We start from the raw sequence: 23,142 nt of genomic DNA on the forward strand, positions 1-23,142 counted from the left end.
ATTACTCATTTGAAGCCATGTCACTCTTTTTTCCACTGTGGTCTGTGTGTCTGAGTCAGAGGGAGCCTAAACAGGCTTCTTTGAATTGATGGCTCACTCCCAGCCTCTCTTGACTGACTGCCAATCTAGCAGGGCGTAGCTTACCAACAAATCATTTTTTTTTTTTTTTTAAGCCAGACTGATTCATAGAAACTCCTTTAAAACAGTGAAAAGAAACCGCCCATCACACACCCCAGCACGCCAGCGCAGGAAACTTATAACCTCGGGAGGCAGGTCCCTCCCTTCACTGTGGTCACAAAGCTCCAGAAGAGCAGACGATCACTCGGCAGCTGCCAGCTCCTGCCATTCAAGGTGCCTCTGTGACCGGGACCCTCAGGTAGGACAGCTCACAGCACTGGGGAAACAGAAAATTCTCTTTCTTTTCCACTGCCCTCCTTCTTCTGACCTCATCTAAGTTCTGCTTTTCCTTTTTCCCTTTGCAATTTTTCTACGATTCCTTGAAATGAATCCTTGAAACTTTTGGCTAAAAGTCGACACTGAGACAACTTTTTCCATAAGGTTCAGAAAAACGTATTTGGACGGTGGGGTGGGGAGAGGGTCAGGGAAATCAGCGGGACTGGGTTGTAATTAAGTCCCGCAGCACCTGGGTTCTTGTTCTAAAGATGTGAAGGGAGCACGGACTTTGGAAAACACCTGGAAAGGACGGGCTTTATGGAGGAAACGCTATACACCTTTGAAATGACAGGCTGCGCTCGCCACATGTTTTCCATGCCTCCATTTTGATTCAAATTGCTTCAGGACTTAATTGTGTCTCTGCTTGTTGGTTGTTTGCTGGCCTTGGCGGGGTGGGGGTGTGTGAGGGGGGGTGGTGACTACGGTGGAGAGAGAGCTGCTTTTCAGTTTATTTTTGCCGTTGCTTTTACTACTGTCTTTTTGCTTGTTCATTCACTTCTGTTTGAATTTTAAATGTTTTTTCTTCTCGGAGGGAGAAGAGGGGTGGGTTTTGTTTAAAGAAAACCGTTAGAGAAAGAGGGGGAGGAGGAAGGGGAGAGAGAGAGAGAGAGAGAGAGAAAACAGAAGGAGGGAGCAACTGGTGTTTCAAATAAAATGCGGCAGGCGGGGGTGGGGGGTTCACTTGCTGAAATAAGGAGCCTGATGCAGATTCCAGCTCTACTTTTCTCCTTGGCCAGATGTGCAAGATGCGAGAGGCCAGAGGGAAACTGGATTGGGGGAGAGGGTGGGGCAGGAGAACATCATCTGTTTCTGTAACAAAAATGTTGAATGGCTTTGTGCTTCCACCCCAGAAATGGCTGAATTTTAGTGCTGAGTGGAAAGTTGGTATATCAGAAGTGATAAAGAAAAAAAATTTTTAGATGGACGTGGAATTTTTCTGCATGGAAGGCAATGATTGTTTGGGCACATTTATCTTCTCACTCTTTTCCAAATTGTGATTATACAGACGCAAACAAACACTCATGCTAATCACAAAGTGAATCTGGAGAAAGAAACGAGGGCAATTTCTTTTTTTCTTAGGTTAGCATTTTGGTTGAGGCATGGTCTGTTTCAACGTAGATACTGATGGATTCCACCCTCTCCCCCCAGCGTAAACAAGACGAGGAAAATGACAGGATTCAGCTTGTCTGGTGAAATTAAACTTTTCCTTTAGAAATGCAGTTCGTTGGAAGGGAAGATTTAAATGTAATTAGCCTGTGTACATTGTATAGGCAATGCTCATAGTAAAACTGCCTGCAGGGGGATGATTAAGTAAATGCGAGGGCACCTTTTCAAGATGCAGGGAACTCCTACACTCGCTTAAAAGGTTTATTATTTCCAGATTACAGTGTACCTGGATGTGGATTAGGGAAGCCATTATTAAGTTGATAGTAATGATACTCTATGAAGTTAGTACAAATCTTTTAGTTCTGTGTAGGGTAAAACTAATAAACTAATTTACCAGTCAGCAAATAGAAAATATTGAAAATTCTGGTGTTGTAAGTTGTCATGGATTGCATGATTTGTGCAGCATTTCACATTATACTGTAGTTTTATAAATGAAAAAATAGTCTGTGTGTTACTTCCTGGGCTTTGAGGGCAATTGAAAAAAAATGCTACTCTGATTCCTGATTTCCCCTCCTCCTCCAAGAAGTAGTGAGAGAGTCCTTAGCTGCAGCAGTTTTTCTGGAATGCAGCTGGAAGTCGTTGACGCTAACTGTGAGGGGTATACTCTCCTCCCCTGCTGCCTCCCACCCTCAGGAGGATCTAATTCCACCCCAGACTGAAGAATGGGCGGGGGTGGAGTGCCGTCTGGAGGGCTGCAGGACATCCGGTTTGGCGTCCCGGTTGGAGGACCCCCCCGCCCCCCGCCAAGCTGTACATGTTTTGAGGGTACTAAACTGTCCTGGGAACTGTCAGAAAGCCATCAAGGACCAGACCAACCCAGAAGAGATCACATCCCAGAAGAGTCGCCGGCTACCTTCCAAGAGTGCAGGGCAGACCTCTGAGGAAGGAAAGACATCCTTCCACACACCACTGAAAAGACTTACTGTGGCTTTCTCAACTCTTCCCGCTTCCCTCCTGAGACCAGCGGGGGGTGGGGGTGGGGGCGTGCAGTTCCCAGGGGAAACATCCCGATGGGGGCGGGGGTGGGGGTTGTTACTGAATGGGATTCACCAAGACCATCTTGGGGATGCAGACCCTCTTGGCCTGGTCTGGCTGGCTCTGTGGGTTTTGGTTCATGCTGGGCCCACTGAGATCAATGGTTCCGGTATGAAGAAGCAAAACAGCCTTTTAAAAATAGGTCCCTCAGAGGCCGATAGGGAACGCATTTGAAAAATGGCCACAGAAAAGGGCACAAGACAAATATAGTTATTCCGTCCTTAATTTTGTTCATCAAATTCTCAGTCTGGGAAGGATCTTGAAGGTCATCTCTTTTATTCTACCAAATGCAGAAATCTTATTTTACACCACCCTGGAAAGATGGCTGTTTGACATTTCTTTAAAATTTCGGGGGGATTTCCGGGGGGTGCTCACTACCTCAGAGCACACCTCCATGCTCATCCCCCTTCACTGGACAGCTCTAATGATCAGAGTTTCTTAAATCTGGCAAAATTGGTTTCTCCATAATATACATTCTTTGTTCCTAGTTCTGCAGTCCTGAAGCGACCCTGAAAATATCTATTCCATTTTTGTTCTTGCTGCTCCACCCAGCGCTCCTTATGCTCTAAACATTTAGTGGGCAAAACTTGATTAGTATTAATATTATTGCCTCACACTCAGCAAGAGGAGCAGGAGACATTTTGAAGCTTTGAAACTATGCATATAGTAAACCATAGCCATATGATTTGATTCAGAGATATTTCCTTCCCTACACATGAATATGTTTCCTTCTTTAACTTGCCACATGTATATCCAAAAGCTCAGAGACATTTGGGACTCTCAGATATGCATACTCAGGGGGACACACCCAGCTACTACTCATAAGGTCATGGTTAAATAAATGTAATTCCAGACACAGAGGCTTCTGACTTGGCCCCATGGGGGTTGTCTCTTAACTTGGTCCATAGTTTGTGTAGCCCGTGCCTTTACACTGTTACCACCTGTCCTGGTACCTCCGGGAACAGGCTGACAATCTAGTGCAACCTCGCTGTGATTGCTGGCAGGCAATCTTGATGTCAATCCCTTAAGGGCAGTTCACTATTCTTAACCAGGGCAGGACTGGAATTTTCTGACCATAAACTTCCCATTTCCAATTCTCTTCCTGGTTCTGCCCAGATGACTCCGGATTTCTATTCAATAATAAAGAAAGCCCAAATATGGTTCCAATTAGCAGTTTACTTGACGATCGACACTCCCCAAACGCCCATGTCTCAAGATCATACTTTGTAACACGTCAGTCCCTGGTGCTGTGACTGGATAAAATCATTTCTCTCAATCTAATCAGCAGATCTACTGATATGAAGAATAAAGACAAAACTATAAACCCTTGTGGAGATTGCTGTTTTTCTCTCTCTTTTTTTTTTGTAAGGTTTTATTTATGTTTAGAGAGAGGGGAAGGGATAGAGAAAGAGAGGGAGAAAAAGATGACGTAAGAGAGAAACATCAATCGGTTGCCTCTTGTACATGCCCTGACCGGGGTCTGCAACCCAGGCTTGTGCCCTGATTGGGAATCAAAGCAGCGACCTTTTGCTTTGCGGCATAACGCCCAACCAACTGAGCCACACCGGTCAGGGCTTCTCTTTTGTTTTAACAAAATATCTGGGTCAACATTTCCTTTCCTGTTGTGGAAATGGCGTTTTCCTAGAACTAAAATGGACTCCTCTGCTCCTGGTGCCGGCAGCCTTATGCGGATCATGCAGTTTTTGTATTTTCTGAGACTATTCCATAAATTCTCTCTTCCAGTGGAATAAGTGGAATTGAGAACTCGTTAAGCATAGGTTGAAACTATTGGCAGAAACCCTGGAGCAGATGCAAGGTGGCTGAATAGGAAGACGGATGGGCTGGGGTCTAGTCCCTTGTGACCATGGTTAGGTCATCTGAGTCTTCCCAGTTGAGGAAACTGAACTTGGTATCCAACGCCCTTTGTAGCTCTGAAATTCTGTCGTTCTAAGGTCCTAGCATTCCTGAAGCCCACCCAGTGCTCTCTGGAAACTCTGCTTAAAAGGGAGGGTCCCTCCCAGCTTGTTACCACCCCTCAAGGCTGCAGCTTTGCTGGTTGAAGCATGTTGCCACCATCCACTGCTGATGCATTTGAGAAATCCTTGGCACATTTTAATAGCTAGTTTAATCCCTGAAAACTGGTAGAAAAGTGAAACGAGGCAAAGTGTTACATTGAAAGAGGCGGAGGACTGAGGACGCAGGCAGTTTCCTCCGCTTCATTCATTTGGGCGCGGTGTTCGGGCCTTTACTAATAGCAGTGAGCATTCACCCAGCTCTGGGATGAAAAGGAAGAGATTTGATTAATGAAACGTCAAGGAGCCAGCTCAGATGAGGAGAGGCAGGCTAGCTAAGCCTGTTAAGATGGAGAACAGCCAGGGACCCAAACAGACTCAGGGAGAAACTGAGCAGGTCCTGGGAAAGGAGCTCCACCCTCTTCTCCAGGAGGGAGACCCTGCAGCGTGAGGGTGTGGTTGTAAGAGTGTAGGTGGAGCCAATGAAGAACAAATTGAGAGGAGGAAAGAGAAGGCGCTAGGAGTAAAGGGCGTGTGTTGGGGCAGAGAAGAGGTGCAAACACAAAGGCCTGGAAGAGCGAGAAAAAGCGGAGTGGTAAGAGAAAGACCAAGGCGCTGAAAGAGCAAGACAGAAATGTGAGGATGTTTCCACTCCTCAGTCCCTCCGCTCTTGTTTGAGGACCAGTCACCCCTCAATGTTTCAGGATCTTCCTTAGGGTCAAATATTCTGTTCATTGTGCCTGGTGAAGAATCTTTAGTTGCTCAAGCACAAATTTTGGTCAGTGCATCCTTGGTATCATTTGTGTTTCCATGGAACGTTTGTGCCAAGAGGGCAGTAATTTTCCCAACATTTCTCCTCTTTTCAGGTTTTTGAGGTTTTGATACGTAAACATCTTCTTGCAAATAATCAAAGGCCCCTCCTCAGTGGCCTGGAGCTACAGCGTATTGGAGAGCGGGTTACTATACTGAAACAGTGGGTTGGGCAAGTGGGTGTGTTCACACTTAGCTCAGAGAAAGGTGAGGCCTGGAGGTTCCCTTGGCTTTGAGCTTCAGTGCGAAGGAGACTGTGCTATGGGTGGAGGGCAGGAGGGCAGGGTTTGAAGTTTGTCTCAGGGTTTGCAGTGTGGGGACGAGTTTGGGCCTTTGGTGGCCAGGCAGAAAGAAGCAGAGGCTCTTGCAAGACATTTTGTTTTTGCCAACGGCCCTGTTTTGAGGAGCTGTGTTGTCCCTCTGAGTAGGAGGTAGCAGGAGGAACAGAATGAAGTTCTAGAAGTCTGCTGGACTCTAAGACAAATATGGGAAAGAGATCGCACGGGCATGAAGAGGCCTGGTCTAGATGATGGGAGATGGTGGGCTTCGGTTCTGATTCTGTTTTCTCTCTGGGGAACCTCCACTTCCTCCTTTGTCAAGGGATTGGACTGAATAACCTAACCACCTCTGAACATCTAAACAACCAATTGCCCTCAAAAAGAAAAACGAAACCCACAGCCCACCCAGTGTTCTTGGGCCACTTCTGGTTAAGGGAGGGGATGGGGGAACGGGGAGGGTCCCTCCCAGCTTGTCGCCACCCCTCAAGGCTGCAGCTTTGCTGGTTGAAGCATGTTGCTGCCATCCACTGTCGACCCGCCCAAGCGCCGCGGGGGCTGGGCCACACCTTGATATTCCGTCCCAAACCCTAGTTATTATCTTGGCAACCTCTCCCTTGAAGACATTCTGGCTCCCAGAACGCTCCTCTTTGTCAAAAGCAGAAGACACTGAAGCTTCCGTCCTCGCCCAGGGGACCTCGCCAGATGGCCTGACCAGCTGCGGTCTGGGGGCGTAGGCTGGTCCCGTTTCTTCGCAGCCCAAGCCTGGCCTCAGCTTTTGCGTTTGTGGTCCCTATCCACCCCCTCGCCGGACATGGTGGAGGACAAGGGGAAATAAGAGAGACATGTTATCCTCCTTGGGAGCATTTGCAAAAACAAGATTCGTGCTGTTTGTTTGCCTTTAGTGTAGTTTCTGGTCCTCAGAGTCAGCCAGAGAAGTGTAAAGCCGATTTTGCTGGTTCAAGCTTCTCATTTTACATAATTGAACAAAAAGAATAACCAACAACCACATAGCCTTTGCTCTCTGTCAGGCATGAGCCCTTTAATGCTCACATTAACTCTATGAGGTTTACAGATCACAGTTAAGAAGCGGTGGAGTCAGCACATCACCACAATGTATACTTTACATATCTTACAATTTTATATGTTAATTATACCTCAGTAAAGCAAATTAAAAAAAAGAAGTGGTAGAGTCAGGATTTGAACTGTGAACCTGTGTACCTTACCATTAGGTACTCTCTCTCTAGGAACCACTGACCAGAGAGGTTTTGTGATTTTCTCAAAGTCAGCAGTTGGTCAGAAGCTGAATTTTTATGAGAAACTGGCTTTCTAATAAGTGCTTTTTCTTCTTCTTTTTAAAAATAATATGCTTGTCCCCCCCCACCCCCGGTACCTTTTCCCTAACTATATGAGAGTGGATGCTAGTCTATACCAGTGCCAGATGAACACTACCCTTTCTATAATAACCCCGTTTACGATGGCTCACATTTGAGAGATGCAGTGCCCTTCCCCCCGGGACCCTGAAAAAATAGATACTTTCCTTGGAGCATGTAGATCCCTGTTACTTTTGCTGCTTGATGACTGATGTTTCTCCAGGTGATAAAAATTTTCCTGCACTTAAAAACATTGAGGCCTGGTATGCTGTGTATATAGTGAGATGCAACCTGGAGTTCTTTCCTCCCACACCAAGCACCAGATATCCTGAGGCAGGAAGAAATGGTTCTTTAGGAGCCTTTTTCTCTACAGGTTTCCCATGGAGAAATAAATGTCCCCCTCTCCTACCCCCACGTAAAAACAATATTTAGAATGGAAAGTACACTTGACATGAAACAAGAATAACAATGGCCAGAAAAGCTCATCCAAGGTCTCATCCACTCGGCCTGACTTTAATCCCAGCCTTCTCCTCCTCTGGATACATTCTCTATGGCTGCTTCCAAAAGAGAGCATTTCTTTTTCTGCATTTGGGTTAAATGGACATTTATTTTTGCCAACCCACATGATCTTCCATGGGATGCAAATGCGTCAAAAACAAACCAACAAAAGCAAAATGATCTTGATGTGTGGAGGATGGGAAGATGTGCTTCCCACCGCCCTACACCATGTTCCGAGGGAGAAGCCACCGTGAAGTTTCGGATGTCCTGCTGAGGAAGATGGCACGGGGACATGGGCTGACTCATGGAGATCCTATGACTGGGAGCAGCATGGCCTTTCACTCTTCTTGTGCCTTGGATGAAGCGTCATGTCTTTGGTTAGATGGTGTGAGAAAGCTTTCTTCAAACTTTGCAGTTATCCAGAAAGAGAGTAGATGTCCCTGTTGGGAAGACATCAGTCAATGAAAAGTCAGAGTTGTGTGTTGCAATTGAGGAACCTCAGGACTGTGTCGTAATATGATGGAGATTGGGAATCTGAGGTGATGTTCTCTCGATATTTCTCTGATAACCTGATTGTTCTGCTGCAAAGGTAAGCATTTTAGAAAAGGCTGAAGAGGAAGCATTAGCCAAAGGGCAGGACGAAGTTCAGGGCTAGTTGTGGCCAAGATCAAATTCTGATGCATTGTCAGAAGGACCTTCCTAACTGGGTGAAGGAGGGTGTCTTGGTAGGTAGTCAGTTCTCTGTGACCAGAGGAGTGTGAACATGATTTAGGTAGTTCCTTGGTATAGCTTTATAGATGAGCTTCCATGTACTGGGGAGGAACTTTAAAGCCTCTCTGTAGTTCGAGATTCTATAACTTAAAGAGATAGATAGAAATGTTAAATCTGTGGACAAATTAATGCTGAGAAATTTAAGTTACTATTTTTGCATTCACTTATTTCCTCTGGAATAAAAGGCACTAAACACATATAATATCCCTATATATTGAAATGTCAAAGGTACTCAGGAAATATTCATGTATTTACATAGGTATTTATATGGAAATATGTAACAGAGGGTTTGCATGTAATAAGATGCTCAATACATAGTTATGGTAATATATAAATAATGTCCAAAAATAATCAAGGACAAGAGTTCATGCATCATAAAAAAGGAAACATTTCCCTCTAGAATTCTGTTGTTTATTTTAAAGCCGCCAGTCACTTGACATTGATTATTTTTCTACTAAGAAGAAAATATTTATTTGCTCACTGAACAGATATTTATTTGGTACTTATCACAGACAAGATTCTCTCTTCAGGAACTTAGATTCTTTGGGATGGGGAAGCCAAACATTTCCCCAAATAACTGTTACCAGTCAGGCAGCCATTAGTGGTTTTAATAAAGGGCTATGGAAGGGCTAATATTAACTGGGGGAGATGATGACTTCTGACCTTTGTATCTGGGAGGGCTTCCTAGAGGAGGCAGGATCTGAGCTTTTTGGAAAGAATTTTATAGGTATATACTGGAGAATGGACACTCTTTTTCTTTTTGGATCCAAATTCCTAGGATCCCCAAATTTCTCAGATCACCAGGGCCAGCATGCATGCAGTGTTTGGAGTAATTTCTGGTGGTGGGGAGTTGGAAGGTTTTGAGCAGAGGAGAAACATGGTTAGATAACACACTGGCAGTGTGGAGGATGTATTAGAGGGGAAGTTCAGAGAAAGGATCTTGGGAGAGGCTGATGCTGTGGTCCAGACTAGGACCTGAATGTGGACAAGGACAATGGGAGGTAAAGAATGGATGCAAGGTGAATCATGGAGGAAGAACTCATGGCCTGATTGTGATGTTTTGGGCAATAAAACCAGGATGAGAGGAAGGAGAAATAGGGAACTTAGAGTCTGGCTGTTATGGCTCTCTTCTCCCCAGAAAAGCCTGGGCCATTTTAGGCTGCCAGGGAAATGACCCAACTGCCGTGTCTAGTCAGCCAGAGCCATGGGCTTCCCAAAAAGCTCTCTTGCGCCACCTGGTAGAGGGTGTCTCCACATTGTTATTGTCTGGGAGCATCTCACCCACTCTCAGATGAATCATGGCATTTGCGCTCTGCGGGACTCTCCTGCTGCTCACACAGCCCCCAACCTCCCTGTTTCTCATTATGTTATACCGCCAGGCCCAGGGTAGTTCTTCAATGACTCAAGCCCAGGATTTCCACCACTTCCTTTGCTGGAGGAGTAGGTTTTTGGTTACTTTCTTTGATTGTATTGCTCCCAATTATTGTACACCAGATCACCCTTAAAGAGCCTCTTCCCTTGGTCTCCAGGGGCAGCTTAATAAACTCGCAGACAACATGGCAGGAAAGAGTTATTTGACCCCGAGCTTAGCAACCATGGAGCCAAATCACCAACATTTTAATTTTATTTTATATTTACATTTATTTATTTATTTTACCAACATTTTTAGAAGTCAATTATTCTTAAAGTTGCTCATTAAGAAAGGAAGGGTGTCCACAAGGGCACGATCAACTTCTCATGATCAGAGGATCTTAAAAGCACTAGGCTACCTAAACAAAGGCAAAGAGGCACTGCAAGGCTGCCTCAGAACTATGCTCCTTCAATTCTTTCATTTGCGGGTGCAGGTATAAGAGGGAGCCTAGACACCCATAATAATTTAAGTGTATGGATACACTGGAGAGCGCAATTACGCCCCTGGCACACATGAGGTAGTCATTTATAGCTCCAATCACCAGCAGGTGTAATCCTCAGGGTCATTTCCACTAACAGCAGTAAATTTTCTATTAGTGAAGAACTCAGTCCAAATCTAGCAGTGTCAGTGGTTGTGAGGCTTGTATCTGGGACAGGTGTATAAAAAGACCGCTTCTCTAATGTGGTCTGGATGTTGTGGGGAGCAAAGGAGAAGTGCCGTCAGAAACAAAAATGGCGGTGGTGGAAAGGGAACTGGCAAGCCTGTCCAATAGGGCAGAAAGAAGAACTGAGGAGGGATAACAAAGAACCAATGTGTGGCTTTAAGTCTCTTACTTCCATTTCTCTTAACAATCACTTCTCTCTAGAGTTAACATCCATGCCTCCTATGTTTCTCTCAGTTTCCCACCCAGCCCCACCAGGGAGCCTTAACCATGCCTGTCTTGAGTATGTTGGGTGGATGAGAGTAAAGGGGGAGATCTTACTCTGTTTACAGTGGTGGGTGGAGAAATGTGTTGCCGGAACCCCATAGTACAGTCAGTGGACGTCCTATCTTTAAGGACGTTGGAGTTGACTAGTTCTGATGGCCTGGGACTGAGAGTCTAAGCACCACGAATAACTGTCTTGTTATGGGAGTTCCCAATACCAACTGACAAATTTTGGGACTGCCTGGTATACCAAATGCTCAGAGAGAGACAGGCATGACCCCCAAGTACTCCAAATTGCAATGCTGTTATTGTCTACTTCTGGGTTCAAGTGACCCAGCTATGACTAAGGATATGCTTTCCATTGAAGAAGGCCATCCTTAGCAGTCTAGGGAGGTATAAAGGAGAAGTCCATTATTGCTTTAGTAAAACATCCTGCCAGGAAAGAAAGTTGTAGCTACCAATACTTCCAATGATAAATGTGCTCCAAAATGGTCTCTTTTCAGTGCTTTTGTATGAAGTGAGATACACACCAGGGTGGGAAATGAGCCTCCCTGCAAGCTACACTGCACGTGATGGGTGGGTGGAGGTCAAGAGAATGGGATCTGCTGTTATTTAAACCCATTCTGCTCTGCTATTTGTTAGATTCCCAGACACTCACTCATTAGGTGCCGCTCATTGTTGTCCACCCCGTTCCTCAGGCTGGGGGTTGCTCTCCTGGGGGGTCAGGGGGGAGGGAGTCATTAGTATAGGGACTGAGCAACTAGGGATGATCCAGGCCAGAAATGCAAGGATATAGTGCATTCTGTTTCCACATTGTTGGGAGGGCCACTGAAAATAATGAAAGCTCCTCTCTGCTGACAATGGATGACACTTACAGGTATTAACGTGGTAGCTCCAGCTAAACAGCCCCTAACTCTGGTTCTCTCCAGCAGCCAAAAGCAGAGAGAATTGTGTTTTCTGCATACGAAGAACACTTGCTAGATTCCAATAGGTTGTGTTTCTTTCCTTGAAGAATGGATGTGGCACAATCACAGAAATCAAAGATGAAAGAGTTGCTTCTTTACTTGACCCCCCCCCCCGCCTCCCGCCAGTCCAGTCCTCCTGCCTCTGCTGGGCAGGGGACAATGGTCAATGATTTGCTGGGGCTGTGGTTGAGATCAGAAGTGAGATGTTCCCCAGGGTGCATGGATGGGCCAAAGTGGGGGTGCAGGAGGAGGAAGGTATTTGGAATGCAATGATCAGGACATCAAAATGGAGAGTGTGAGCAGGTGCAAATGAGGCAGCCAAGGAGACAGAAAATGTTCTTAAACCCCTAGAAGCATGTGAGGCTCAGAAGAATGAACTTTCTCTTTGTTCCTGAGGGTGTGTTCTTAGTGGTATCCCCACTCAAGCAGCAAGGATTAGTCATGATGGCAATTTCTAAGAGGACCACATTGATTTTATACATACACCTTGTGAACTAGATGGCAGATATCTTATTACTTGCACTTAACATGGAGCAGCCTGGTGACTGACTGACTGGGTAGGGTTGGTGACAACTCCTCAGTTTCATATAATAATAATAGTATACTAATAACCACAAGCAAAACAGCCCCCTTAGTACCTGCCATGTGCCAGGCACTATGCTAGGAGTTTCACACATGTGATCCAGTTCAATCCTCATATTTCCCAGAACAAATTGTAATCCCCTGCTTCATATAGGAGGAAACTGAGACCCAAAAGTAAAATAACTTTATATGATTCTAACTCAACCTCTGTCTAACTCCAAAACCTCTTTTCATGGTGCATTAAAGTCAAGCAGAAAATTGTGGAGGTGTGCAAGAAACTGAAAAAAGCAAAAATGAATTTGAGTGTGTGGAGAGAATATTCATAGAAGACATGAAAACTCCAAGTCCTTCCCTAAGGCGGCAGGAGAAACTTCATCACTTTTGTCACTCACAGTGAAATTGAACAAATTCCTACAAAATAGCTTGGGTGGGAGGGAAGTACTTGGACCGGGGAAGTGGGCGAGGCTTGTTGGTGGGAATGGTGGGGAGTGGAAGGGGGGAGCCAGTGTCTGTCCCTCACTCCTGGCCTGTAAAGAGCAGGGCACTCTAGTGTTTCCTGAGCAGAGATAAAAGGCACCTGAAATGCTGGAATGATGGTATTAGTGCTTTCCAGTAAATACTCAGTCCAATAGGAAAGTGGCTTAAGCACACTCAAAGCTTTAATTAAATGGGGTGGAGTGAGAGAGGGAAGTGGGATGATGGCAGGATATGCAGGGCCATCTCCTCCCTAGGTGGGGACGTCCACACTCTTCACCCTGCCTAGGGTGTGAATAAGCCAGTAAGCCTGAGTGAGCCCTTTGCTTTGAAGTCCCTGGGAGCCTGCACTATGTGAGACTATCTTGGGCATGACAAAGCAGTCCTGCAGCCAACATAAATCAGAATAGCCTCCCATGTGCATCCTCTCCACTTCCTTCGTTTTCTGGGGTTTATGATCAATGGGCTCTTTTTTTACACTGCTGAGAGTATGGCTGACAGCTTTTGTTTAACCATGAACATTCTTAATCTGTGTTAGTTCCCAATCCTCCTGCCACGTGATTTATGCAATCCTCCTGCCACGTGATTTATGCAGTTGCCTGTCTTCAGTATTGAGTCATGAGGTACGAGTAGAAGGCACATTTGGTGGTATCTCAAGCTGCATATTTCTCAAGCCCCCAGAATTGTTATGTTGAGTCATAGGAAGTATAACAGGACTCCCAGACCAATAGCAGATTCCCTACCATGGGGCGCTTACAGCCCAAAGGCTCAGGTACAGTAACACAAGTCTGAAACAGTCAAATGAGTAGATGAGCAGACCGCTAAGCTGTAATTAGGTTGTTATAATTATTGAATACCGAACAGTATTATAATAATAGAAGATGTGACTCTCACATTTTATGTCTCACCTGGGATCAAATTAGTAGCCTATTCAGTCTGTGGGCACTGAGTAATAGCTGCTGTTCTGTGGAAGGCATCCACTTCTCTATTAAAATTGCTGGATGAGCAGTTTGACAGAGGCAGGGACACTTCCCTGGTGGGAAATGGAAATTTACATGACATTGTTGCACTGGAAATTATAGTTGTCAGGAGGCCTTTTTAAAAACCCAAGTCCTACTTTTGGCCTCTGAAACACAAACGAAATAAAATATTATTTCTCTTTTTTTTTTTCTCTCTCTCTCTTTTTTTAAACAGGCTATATTAGAAAGTTCGGTATATAAATACCTGAGATGCAGAATTACACTGATACTTAGGTATATGTAAATAGACAAATAGGCACATAGGAAACCAGGCAAACTAAGTGTTTTTAGAAACTTATGATGAAATTGTGATGGTTTTTATGGCAACTTCTTCAGGTTTTAGCAGATAGTCCATATGTGTGGGAAAGCTGAATTATCTTCTTGAATCTGACCATAACCTTTTGTTTTCCATTTGTTTTCTCCTTTCTTCTCAGAACTCTGCGCTCGCCAAATCATCAAAAAGCCAAGATGTTGGTATTACTGGCTGGAATCTTTGTGGTCCACATCGCCACTGTCATTATGTTATTTGTTTCGACCATTGCCAATGTGAGTAATGTTGTTTTGTTCACTCATTTCTCCATTCAGAAGTTTAAGCCACAATCCCTGCCCTTCATGAATTTTCAGCTTAGTTGTGGAAAGAAACACACTCTGGCACGTCTGACAACTAAATAAGAGGAGGATGAAAGTCAGTGTCTGCTGGAAGGTCTAGAGACTGGAGAACTCAATGAGGCTTTTTCAGTCCCCACAGGAGTCTTCGCAGCTGAGGTGGAGCTTGCAGGACTGGTGGATGGCTGGGCTTTCTCTTGGCATAAAATGAACAGGGGAAGGAGCACAGGGATACATTCTAGGCAGGGGCCCAGAGGGGAGGGACAGGCTTTGTTCAGGGCACAATGCAGAAACCCAGGTGTCAGGAGCAGAACTTCCCTTCCTTCTGGGAACCTTGATTAGAAGGAGAGACGGGAGTGAGGTCATGAATGGCTTTAGTCGCCAGATTGACGGGTTCAAGTTCTGAGCAGAGAGAGCAATGCACTTGAAAGTGGAATTTTGCAAGACTATCACTCAAAACAACAGAAAAATATGGAGGTAGCAAGTCCCTTCTCTCTGAACCGTGGGCTTTTCTGCCCTCTAGTGGTGGTTTGTAGCTTCCCATGTGCTTTTCTTGTGTTTTTCTCAGGAAAAAACGAGGCAGTTCCTTGGACACAATAATCAAAGCCACCAGTTGCTAGAGAGGCAAATGATGGTTCCAGAATCTGTGTAGGTCCCTGTTACAGTGAGAGGATAAACGGGTTTTAAAGTTCAGATAGATGAGTTTGCCAACATTGGTGGGTGTGATTATAAGCAAGGCTAATGAAAGCGTGACTGTGGTGAGACAACTCTTGCCCATGCAGCCACCTCCAAAGTAATTCAGCCATTCTGTATGCCAGTCCCTGAGGCTCTCAGCACAACAGGTCTGATGAATGACTCCAAACTGTATTAGTGGATGCCAAGGTGCTGAATGTTGAACCAAGAGCAGGCAATTGCACGCCCTTGCCTTTGCCTTTCCAGGAACTGGCATTTTAACAGACACTCTGTGTGGACAGAGTTGGGTGTTTGCTTTTCATTCCAGGAGGATAACTGCTTTTCTTGGTTACAGTAAGAGGGGGAGCTGGCACCATGGGGAGCCTCAGGGGATATATCTGGTCACTTTCCCACTTGCAGCTGCCCCCACAGGAAAGTTCTTGCTATACTATTTGGCTATGAAATTACTTTGCATGTTCTGACAATCAAAGTTTGGTCCTTCTGTGTAGATGAAAGTGGCTGATTAATGACCCAGACCCATTGCTGTTTTCTTAGTTACCCTTGTGTTTCTAAATCGTCTCCAGTGGAACTTTCTTTTTTTTTTTTTTTCTTTTTAGCCAGGCCCTTACATGACATACTCTTGATAGAGTATATGAATTGTGGACACTTAAAAACAATTTCCTCATCCAGGCTTTCCATTTCTTAGAACCTTAGAATTTTGAACCATTGTGGTTAAATCCCCCCCGCCCCCTTTTTTTAAGTGACAAGAAATGTGAAGCCCAGAGACGCTAGGTGATTTTTTTCCCCCATGGTCACATTTTCTTCTCTCTTTTCTCTTTGGACCTTTGTGACTTCAGTCTTACTCAAATCTTACTTCCACCAAGAGATGGATTGCATAGCCATATTTATGGCTAAATATGGTGTCTTGCTTAAGATTTGGTCCAGGCACAAGCTGATTTGGTATTTCTTTTTCTTTAAAGCAGAGGGTCGGTTTTTAAACACAACTTTTGTTTCCTCCTGGTTTCAGGTCTGGGTGGTTTCAGATGTTACTACAAAAGCATCAGTAGGCCTTTGGAAAAACTGTACCGGAAGTAACTGTGATGCAGCCCTGGGATATGCCCATGAAGGTATCTATAAAGATATTGTATTCAGTGCTGACAATCCATGTGATTGGGGAACCGTCCAGTCTGTTGGGACTGGTTGGTCTGACACCCTTGCTCTCCTCCCGCTGTGTCCACAGATGCGCTCAAGGCAGTGCAGGCCTTCATGATCCTTTCCATCATCTTCTCTGTCATCTCCCTCGTGGTCTTCGTGTTCCAGCTCTTCACCATGGAGAAGGGAAACCGCTTCTTCCTCTCGGGGGCCACCATGCTGGTGTGCTGTGAGTACCTGAAGCCCAGACTCCAGTTTACCCAGGCAAAGCTTTTCAGTAAATTGTACCATGGATGCTCCTGGCAACTTGAACAGCTGAGCCCATGGCCCCGGTTATTTATTCTCTTTTTGAGGACCCCTGAGAGAGGCTTGGAATAACAAGCCTCATCTGCTTCACTGTTTAAGTCCAATGCTCTGAGGCAGCTCCTGAGTGGCAGGCTGCCTACCAGTAGCACTTGGATGTGAGATGCTTGAAGAGGGCCGACGGGTGGGAAGCCTCAAAAGATGAAACCACGGCCACAGTGCCTCACAGTCATTGTCATTCCCGCTCCTGTCATTTTTCCCAAGCACACACAGTTTGGTGGCATGCTTGCTTCCCTAGGCAACCTGCCCACATGGGTTGGGCCACGGACGTGCAGTTCTGTGTTCTACTTCACACTGGCAGCCACACAAGCCAGTGCCGGTGTGAGGGCCCAGACATTCTCATTGACCAGCAGAACCATCAAGCTTGGATCAGGGTAGATCAACAAAACTACTTTTTGAGGCCAGACAGCCAGATTTCATTTCCCCAGTGCAGATGAGGGAAATACGATCTTTAATAAATTTAAAAACCTGTTCTTGGTTTTAATGTAAAAAAAAAAAAAGAAAGAAAGAAAGAAAGAAATTCCCCAAACCCCAACCAACCAACCAAACAAACAAACAAAATAAACCTTAACTTTTTTTTTTCCTCTGCAGGGCTATGCATTATGGTTGGGGTGTCCACCTACACTCATCATTATGCAGGAGGTAGTCAAACCGGCTACCCCAAAAGTCACCATGGCTATTGCTTCATCCTGACCTGGATCTGCTTCTGCTTTAGCTTCATCATTGGGATTCTCTATCTGGTCCTGAGAAAGAAATAAAGCTGAACAAGTTTATGGGGACCTAGGGGGTGGGGGGTGGGGAAGAGGAAGCCATGGAATCTGGGAGGGAAGTGAAAGTTGCTCTGCAGGAAAAACCAAGACAGGGGAGGGGGTGGGGGAGGGAGACATAAGGATGGGAGAGACTGAAACCCAAACCATTACTCAGGAGGTTCTCTGTTGTCAAGCCCCTGCCCTTGGGAGAAAGTATTTGGCTAGAACTTCCATGTTTCCTTGATGTGGGCCAGAGAGCCTCTCTCCAGCCACCAGACTTGGCCCCCAGCTGTTCTCAGTTACAAACACTGCCTGGAGCCCCACCAGCTGCCACACCACTGGCTCCACTTCCGAGGGTGAATGCTGGGTCTTGCACTGTGGTCCTCAGACCTACTGCACCAAGTTAAAATAGCGGTACAAGTTCCGGCAAGGGCGGATATTGTTTTTGTATTGAATATGTTAAGCCTGGCAGCCATCCCATCCTCCTGACCCAAAGCAAAACATCACATTCCAGTCTGAAGGGTCCACAGGAGGGCTTTGGCCAGCAAGCCATTATCTCTCTTTAGAACAGATATTTAGCTCTGTGGAATTCAGTGGTATTTGTGATAAAATGGTAGGAAGATATATAGTCAAGAAGCCAAGTTGGTGGGTTAATTAAACCAAGAAAGAGGACTTTTCACAATGAAAGGCCTGGTAGTTGGTCAGAACCCAGACCAGACCTCACACAGCTATCCCTCATGGAGACCTCTTGCTATGTACTTTGCTAGGCCTCTCGCTTAAAGCCAAGGCAGCTCTTCTGGAGTTTCTGTAAAGCCACTAATGACCAATTCTGTGGTGAAAGTACCACACAAGTTATGGGATCAAAAGGCAGTCTTGCAACAGGGCTATAGTAGGGTTATGATTTTAGGATTCCTTCCCCATGCAATCAATGTCTCTTAAATATATAATGAGATAGAGATGGACATAGCTCCTTGTAACACAATCTGTTACTCTCTAAATTATAAACTTTTCAGAATGTTTTATCTAATTATCCACATTGGGGATCAGGGCTCCTAGGCTCAGTGTCAACTCAGCTTTGACACTGGCTGGAGTGGTCACCTTTCAGGGGACCTGCCTATCCTGCTTCACAGGTGAGGCAAGACAATTCTAAAAGCTTATGGAAACACACACAAACCAAAAGCAAACAACAAATCCTTGGGTGAAAGGTGCTATGTAATTATAAAGTGGTAAGCACACTAGATTTAAGTCATGATAAGAACAGAGTGTCTGTGTTCCCAGGAAAGTAAGGAAATTTCTGTGAGGTAAATAAAAATATAGGTGATGGGTAGATACTTTCTTTAAGAGGGGGAAAAAAAAACCCTCTGGTGGTGTCCAGTCAGATGGTAATTGATCTGTCTCTCTGTTGCCACAGAGCATTTCTATATAGGACTTAGAAGTAGTATGTTATTCCTGGTTAAGCAGGCATGGGTCTGGCCTGGAGCAGCTATTTTAAGCCATCTCAGATTCTGCCTAAATAGTTTATTTTAGGAAGACATTTCCTCTTATTACCCTGGGAAGATCTACCCTAGGGAGAATCTGAGACATCTTGCCTACTTTTTGTCTTCCAGCTCTCCTCATCCCATTTCTTATATACTTTTCCTTTCTGGGGAGTTGTTATGCCATGATTGCTGGTATTTATGTAAAAGGACTCTTTCTACGTATATTTTTCTATGTTCATTCTGGTTAAGGGAATGTTGAAGGCAGACCAACAAATTCTCTGGGCTGGAGGTAGACAGATTGGTAAGCAAAAGGTGTGGGATGATAAACTTTTAAATTATCATTTAATTATCACATAATTATAGAAGGCTGTTTTATGTGCTGAAGCATATTTACATATCCGATATATCCAAAAGAGATACTCACATTATGTTAAAAAGTCAAACTATGACTGGAATGAACCATGTATTCCCTTTTACTTTGTTTCTGTGCCATTTATGTCTCATGTAATTTGCATTACATTGGTGGGTTGTTCTAGTACTGTATTTGGCTTCTTTAATAGATTGATATTTCATATACTATAATTGTAAATATTTTGATACAAATGTTTATAACTCTAGGGATATAAAATCAGATTCTGATTCCCTTCACTGTGTGGATCTTTTCTTTTGAAAAATTGTAGGAAAATATGGATAACAGCATCATTTACTCCTGATTAATTTGTTAATCAGTTTGATTTGGATAACTTGGCATTTATTCAAGACATTAAGCTAGTCTGGCAATACATTAGGCATTTCTACAATAGCACTTTCAAGCTGAATGTTATTAACTATAGTTTTGTCTTGCTTTAATTAAACTCAAGTACAAAATGGAACTTCATAAGCTAATACTTTAGAGGTTATGATCTTGAATCAGAATGGCTTATACATTAAAAAATGAGATACTTGCAAAGTTTCTTTGAAATGTCCAACTCCTCTAATGTGTCTTCAATATATAAAGCAATTCACAAAGGTACGCAACACGTACACTTGCAGGAGTCCATTCATTGCATCAACTGGATCATATCTGTATGCGCTCTTTGAGACAAGTTTCACGGCTTTCTGTGAGCCATAAGGACTGGAATCAGTGCTAGAAAATAGGGTAGATACTGTGTGCCCCAGCACCATGTCAACACCAATGTAAGAATGGTGTTCATGTGAGGTAGGCAGTCGTCACAGAGTAATACACAAAAATTACACAAAGGAACCCCAAAATCAAACTTCAACATATTTTAAATTCAATTAATTAAATTGCATTAATTAATGATACCCTTTGAGAGACCTATATGATGTCTTAGATTGCTTCCAGGATATCATTATAAGAGGCTACTCCTTTCCCTTAGCTCTCCCAGAAATTCTTTCTCCCATGTCATATAAAGACCTCCAGAGAATCCCTTCTTTCCTCTATCTATAGGTCTTTAGTCAGAATCTCCAGTGAACTTGTAGTCCTACCCAAATTGTCAGGTCCTGCCAGGACAGAATCTTCACTTCAAAGACCTGAATGGTGAACAGAGGTACATTAATTGGGATTCTCTAGAGAAATAGAACCAATAGGATGTGTGTGTGTGTGTGTGTATGTGTGTGTAAAGAAATATATTTTAAGGGATTTGGTCACATGATTAGGTATACAGGCAAATCCAAAATCTGCAGTGGGGAAGGGAGCTGGCAGGTTAGAGATCCAGAGAAGAGCCTATGCTATGGTTCAAATCTAGAGGCTGTCTGCTGGTAGAATACTTCCTTGTTTAGGGAAGGTCAGTTTTTTGTCCTAGTCAGGCTTTCAACTTGTTGAATGAGGCCTACCACACTATGGGGGACAATCTGTTTTACTCAAAGTCCACTGATTTAAATTTTAATCTCATCTAAAACACCCTCACAGAAACACCCACATTAACATTTGACCATGTATCTGGGCACCATGGCCCAGTTAAGTTGACACATCAAATTAACCATCACAGGGGGAAGCATCCTTATAAAGGATAAGACATTGGTTTACTAAATATTTTCAGAAATAATTTCAAAAAACCTTAGTGTTTACTGTTGACATTTAGCCTTTTATTTTATTTTATTTATTTCCATTTTTAATTTTTAATTGTTCTATTATAGTTGTCCCAATTTTTCCCCCATTGCTCTCCACTGCCCCGCCCCCACCCCTCCTCCCCACTCCCTTAGTCAATGCCTGCCCTATTGTCCATGTCCATGGGTCATTTAAAATGAAACTAGACCACCAACTTACACCACACACCAGAATCAACTCAAGATGAAGAAAAGACAAATGTAAGCCAGGACACCATAAAAGTCCTAAAGGAAAACATAGGCAGGAAAATTTCAGATATCCCACACAGCAATATTTTCACCCATACATCTCCTAAGGCAAGGTAAATAAAAGAAATAATAAACAAATGAAACTACATCAAACTAAAAAGCTTCAGCTCAGCTAAAGAAAACATCACAAAATGAAAAGGGAACCAACCATATGGGAAAACATATTTGCCAGTGATACCTCAGACAAGGGTTTGATCTCCAAAATATATAAAGAACTCATATGACTGAACACCAGAAAGACAAACAATCCAGTTAAAAAATGGACAAAGGACCTGAACAGACACTTCTTTAAGTAGGACATACAGAGGGTCCATAGGCATATGAAAGGATGTTCAACATCACTGGCCATCAGAGAAATGCAAATTAAAACCACAGTGAGATACTACCTCATACCAGTCCGAATGGCCATCATCAACAAATCAACAAACAAGTGCTGGTGAGGATGTGGAGAAAAGGGAACCCTAGTGCACTGTTGGTGGGAACGCAGACTGGTGCAGCCACTGTGGAAAACAGTATGGAATTTCCTCAAAAAACTAAAAATGGAACTGCCTTTCGATCCAGTGGCACTTAGCTTTTTAAGTGGTGACATAATACATGGGGGTCAGTTTGCAAGATGATCTTAGATATTCTGTGAAGAGACAGAAAATTGTCAGTCACTTCAACAGGAACTTAATAACTATTTGTTGAATTAAATGTCTTAGGAAAAATCAAATTGAATTGAATATTGAAGTATTTAATTATTAAATAAATACTCTTAGAAGAAATTAGTCCAAATTATGAGTGTAGGGAAGATAAGCTACAGAGCTCTCTATCACCACTCAAGAATGGGACTTATGGGCAAATGACAACTTATTTATTCATTCAAGTGATAAGCTTGGGGCACCAAATGGTAATAGACAGCTACACCATCCTGCTCTGGACTCAGCCATTATAGTCCCTGTGTAATACAACTTTACTGGCTTTCAGGCACAGAAAAAACTATTTCAGAAAGGCCCGGAAAGAAGGCATATATGGAAACCAAGAGGATATTGTGCAGGACTCCACACTCAAACAAAAAGAGAAGCTGTATCCTATGTTTAGTAAGAAATAGCTAGAAAACACCAAAATGCAGATGAAATGCTCCAGCAAAAATTAAAAAATATGTGTAAATGAGTTTAAAAGAATTTTCACAATGAGGAACACAGGGGAATGAATCAGGTGGTGGGATTCAGGATGAAAAGAGGAGAAGTCACTGGAAACTTTGGAGTAGATTCTGAATAGGAGTGATTCATTTTTAAGATGTGTTTGTGGTCCAGAGGAGCAGGCAGCCCTTGAGCACGAAGTAGGGAAGGCTCCCCGTTGACTGTGTGGAGCCCCAGGAAGGGAGTGTTTGGAGTCCTACCTGGCCTTCTTTCTGTAAGGACACATGTAAGGCTTACTCATGGGGCAGGCAGTGACTACTAAACAACTTCTTATACACTACTGGGTGCTAGGTGCTCTACCTAGAGGCTGGGGGAACAAGGTTAAGCAGGCTTGTTTTCTGTCTTACAGTCTAGTCTGGGGGCGAGTTTCCTACCTAGAGAAGATGGAAGGGGCTCTGAGGGAGCACAGAGGAGATGGGAGAATTGCCACCTTAGGGAGAAGACAGAACATACCTCCCTCCTCTGACCCTCACAACTCAGCCTGTTCCTCATCTCTGAAACGGTGGCCTGATTACCCCAAGCCCTACTGGGACACTCTTCGCCAATGCTTCCATATACCTTGTGCATATTCCAGCAGGATATTTTTCACAAACTATTTTAATTGTGGGTTTAACTGCATGACTTCTGCACTAGACTGTGAGCCCCATGAATGCAGGGAACTAATTTTTCGTTTCCTTACCCTCAGCATTGAGCCCTATGCCTGGCAATTAGCAGATGTTCACTATCACTGAGTGAGCAGTGCCTGGAAATGTTCCGGGGGATATCACGAAGGTGACAGAGCCTGTCCCCTACAACGTATATGTTTAAAGGAGA

General features: G+C 44.0%; 1 protein-coding gene across 1 annotated transcript; it reads left to right on the top strand.

Annotated features, from left to right (window-relative positions):
• The first annotated feature begins 216 nt into the window (after positions 1-216).
• Positions 217-19,438, top strand: EMP1 (epithelial membrane protein 1). Its single transcript, XM_090272873.1, has 5 exons — positions 217-376; positions 14,205-14,316; positions 16,076-16,175; positions 16,289-16,429; positions 17,155-19,438. The coding sequence occupies exons 2-5, from the start codon at positions 14,239-14,241 to the stop codon at positions 17,319-17,321; spliced, it is 486 nt and encodes a 161-aa protein (XP_090128999.1). The 5' UTR covers positions 217-376; positions 14,205-14,238; the 3' UTR covers positions 17,322-19,438.
• Positions 19,439-23,142: the final 3,704 nt, after the last annotated feature.

This window comes from Furipterus horrens, unplaced genomic scaffold (genome assembly GCF_987537825.1).
Source record: "Furipterus horrens unplaced genomic scaffold, mFurHor1.1.pri manual_scaffold_4, whole genome shotgun sequence".
NCBI lineage: Eukaryota > Metazoa > Chordata > Mammalia > Chiroptera > Furipteridae > Furipterus > Furipterus horrens.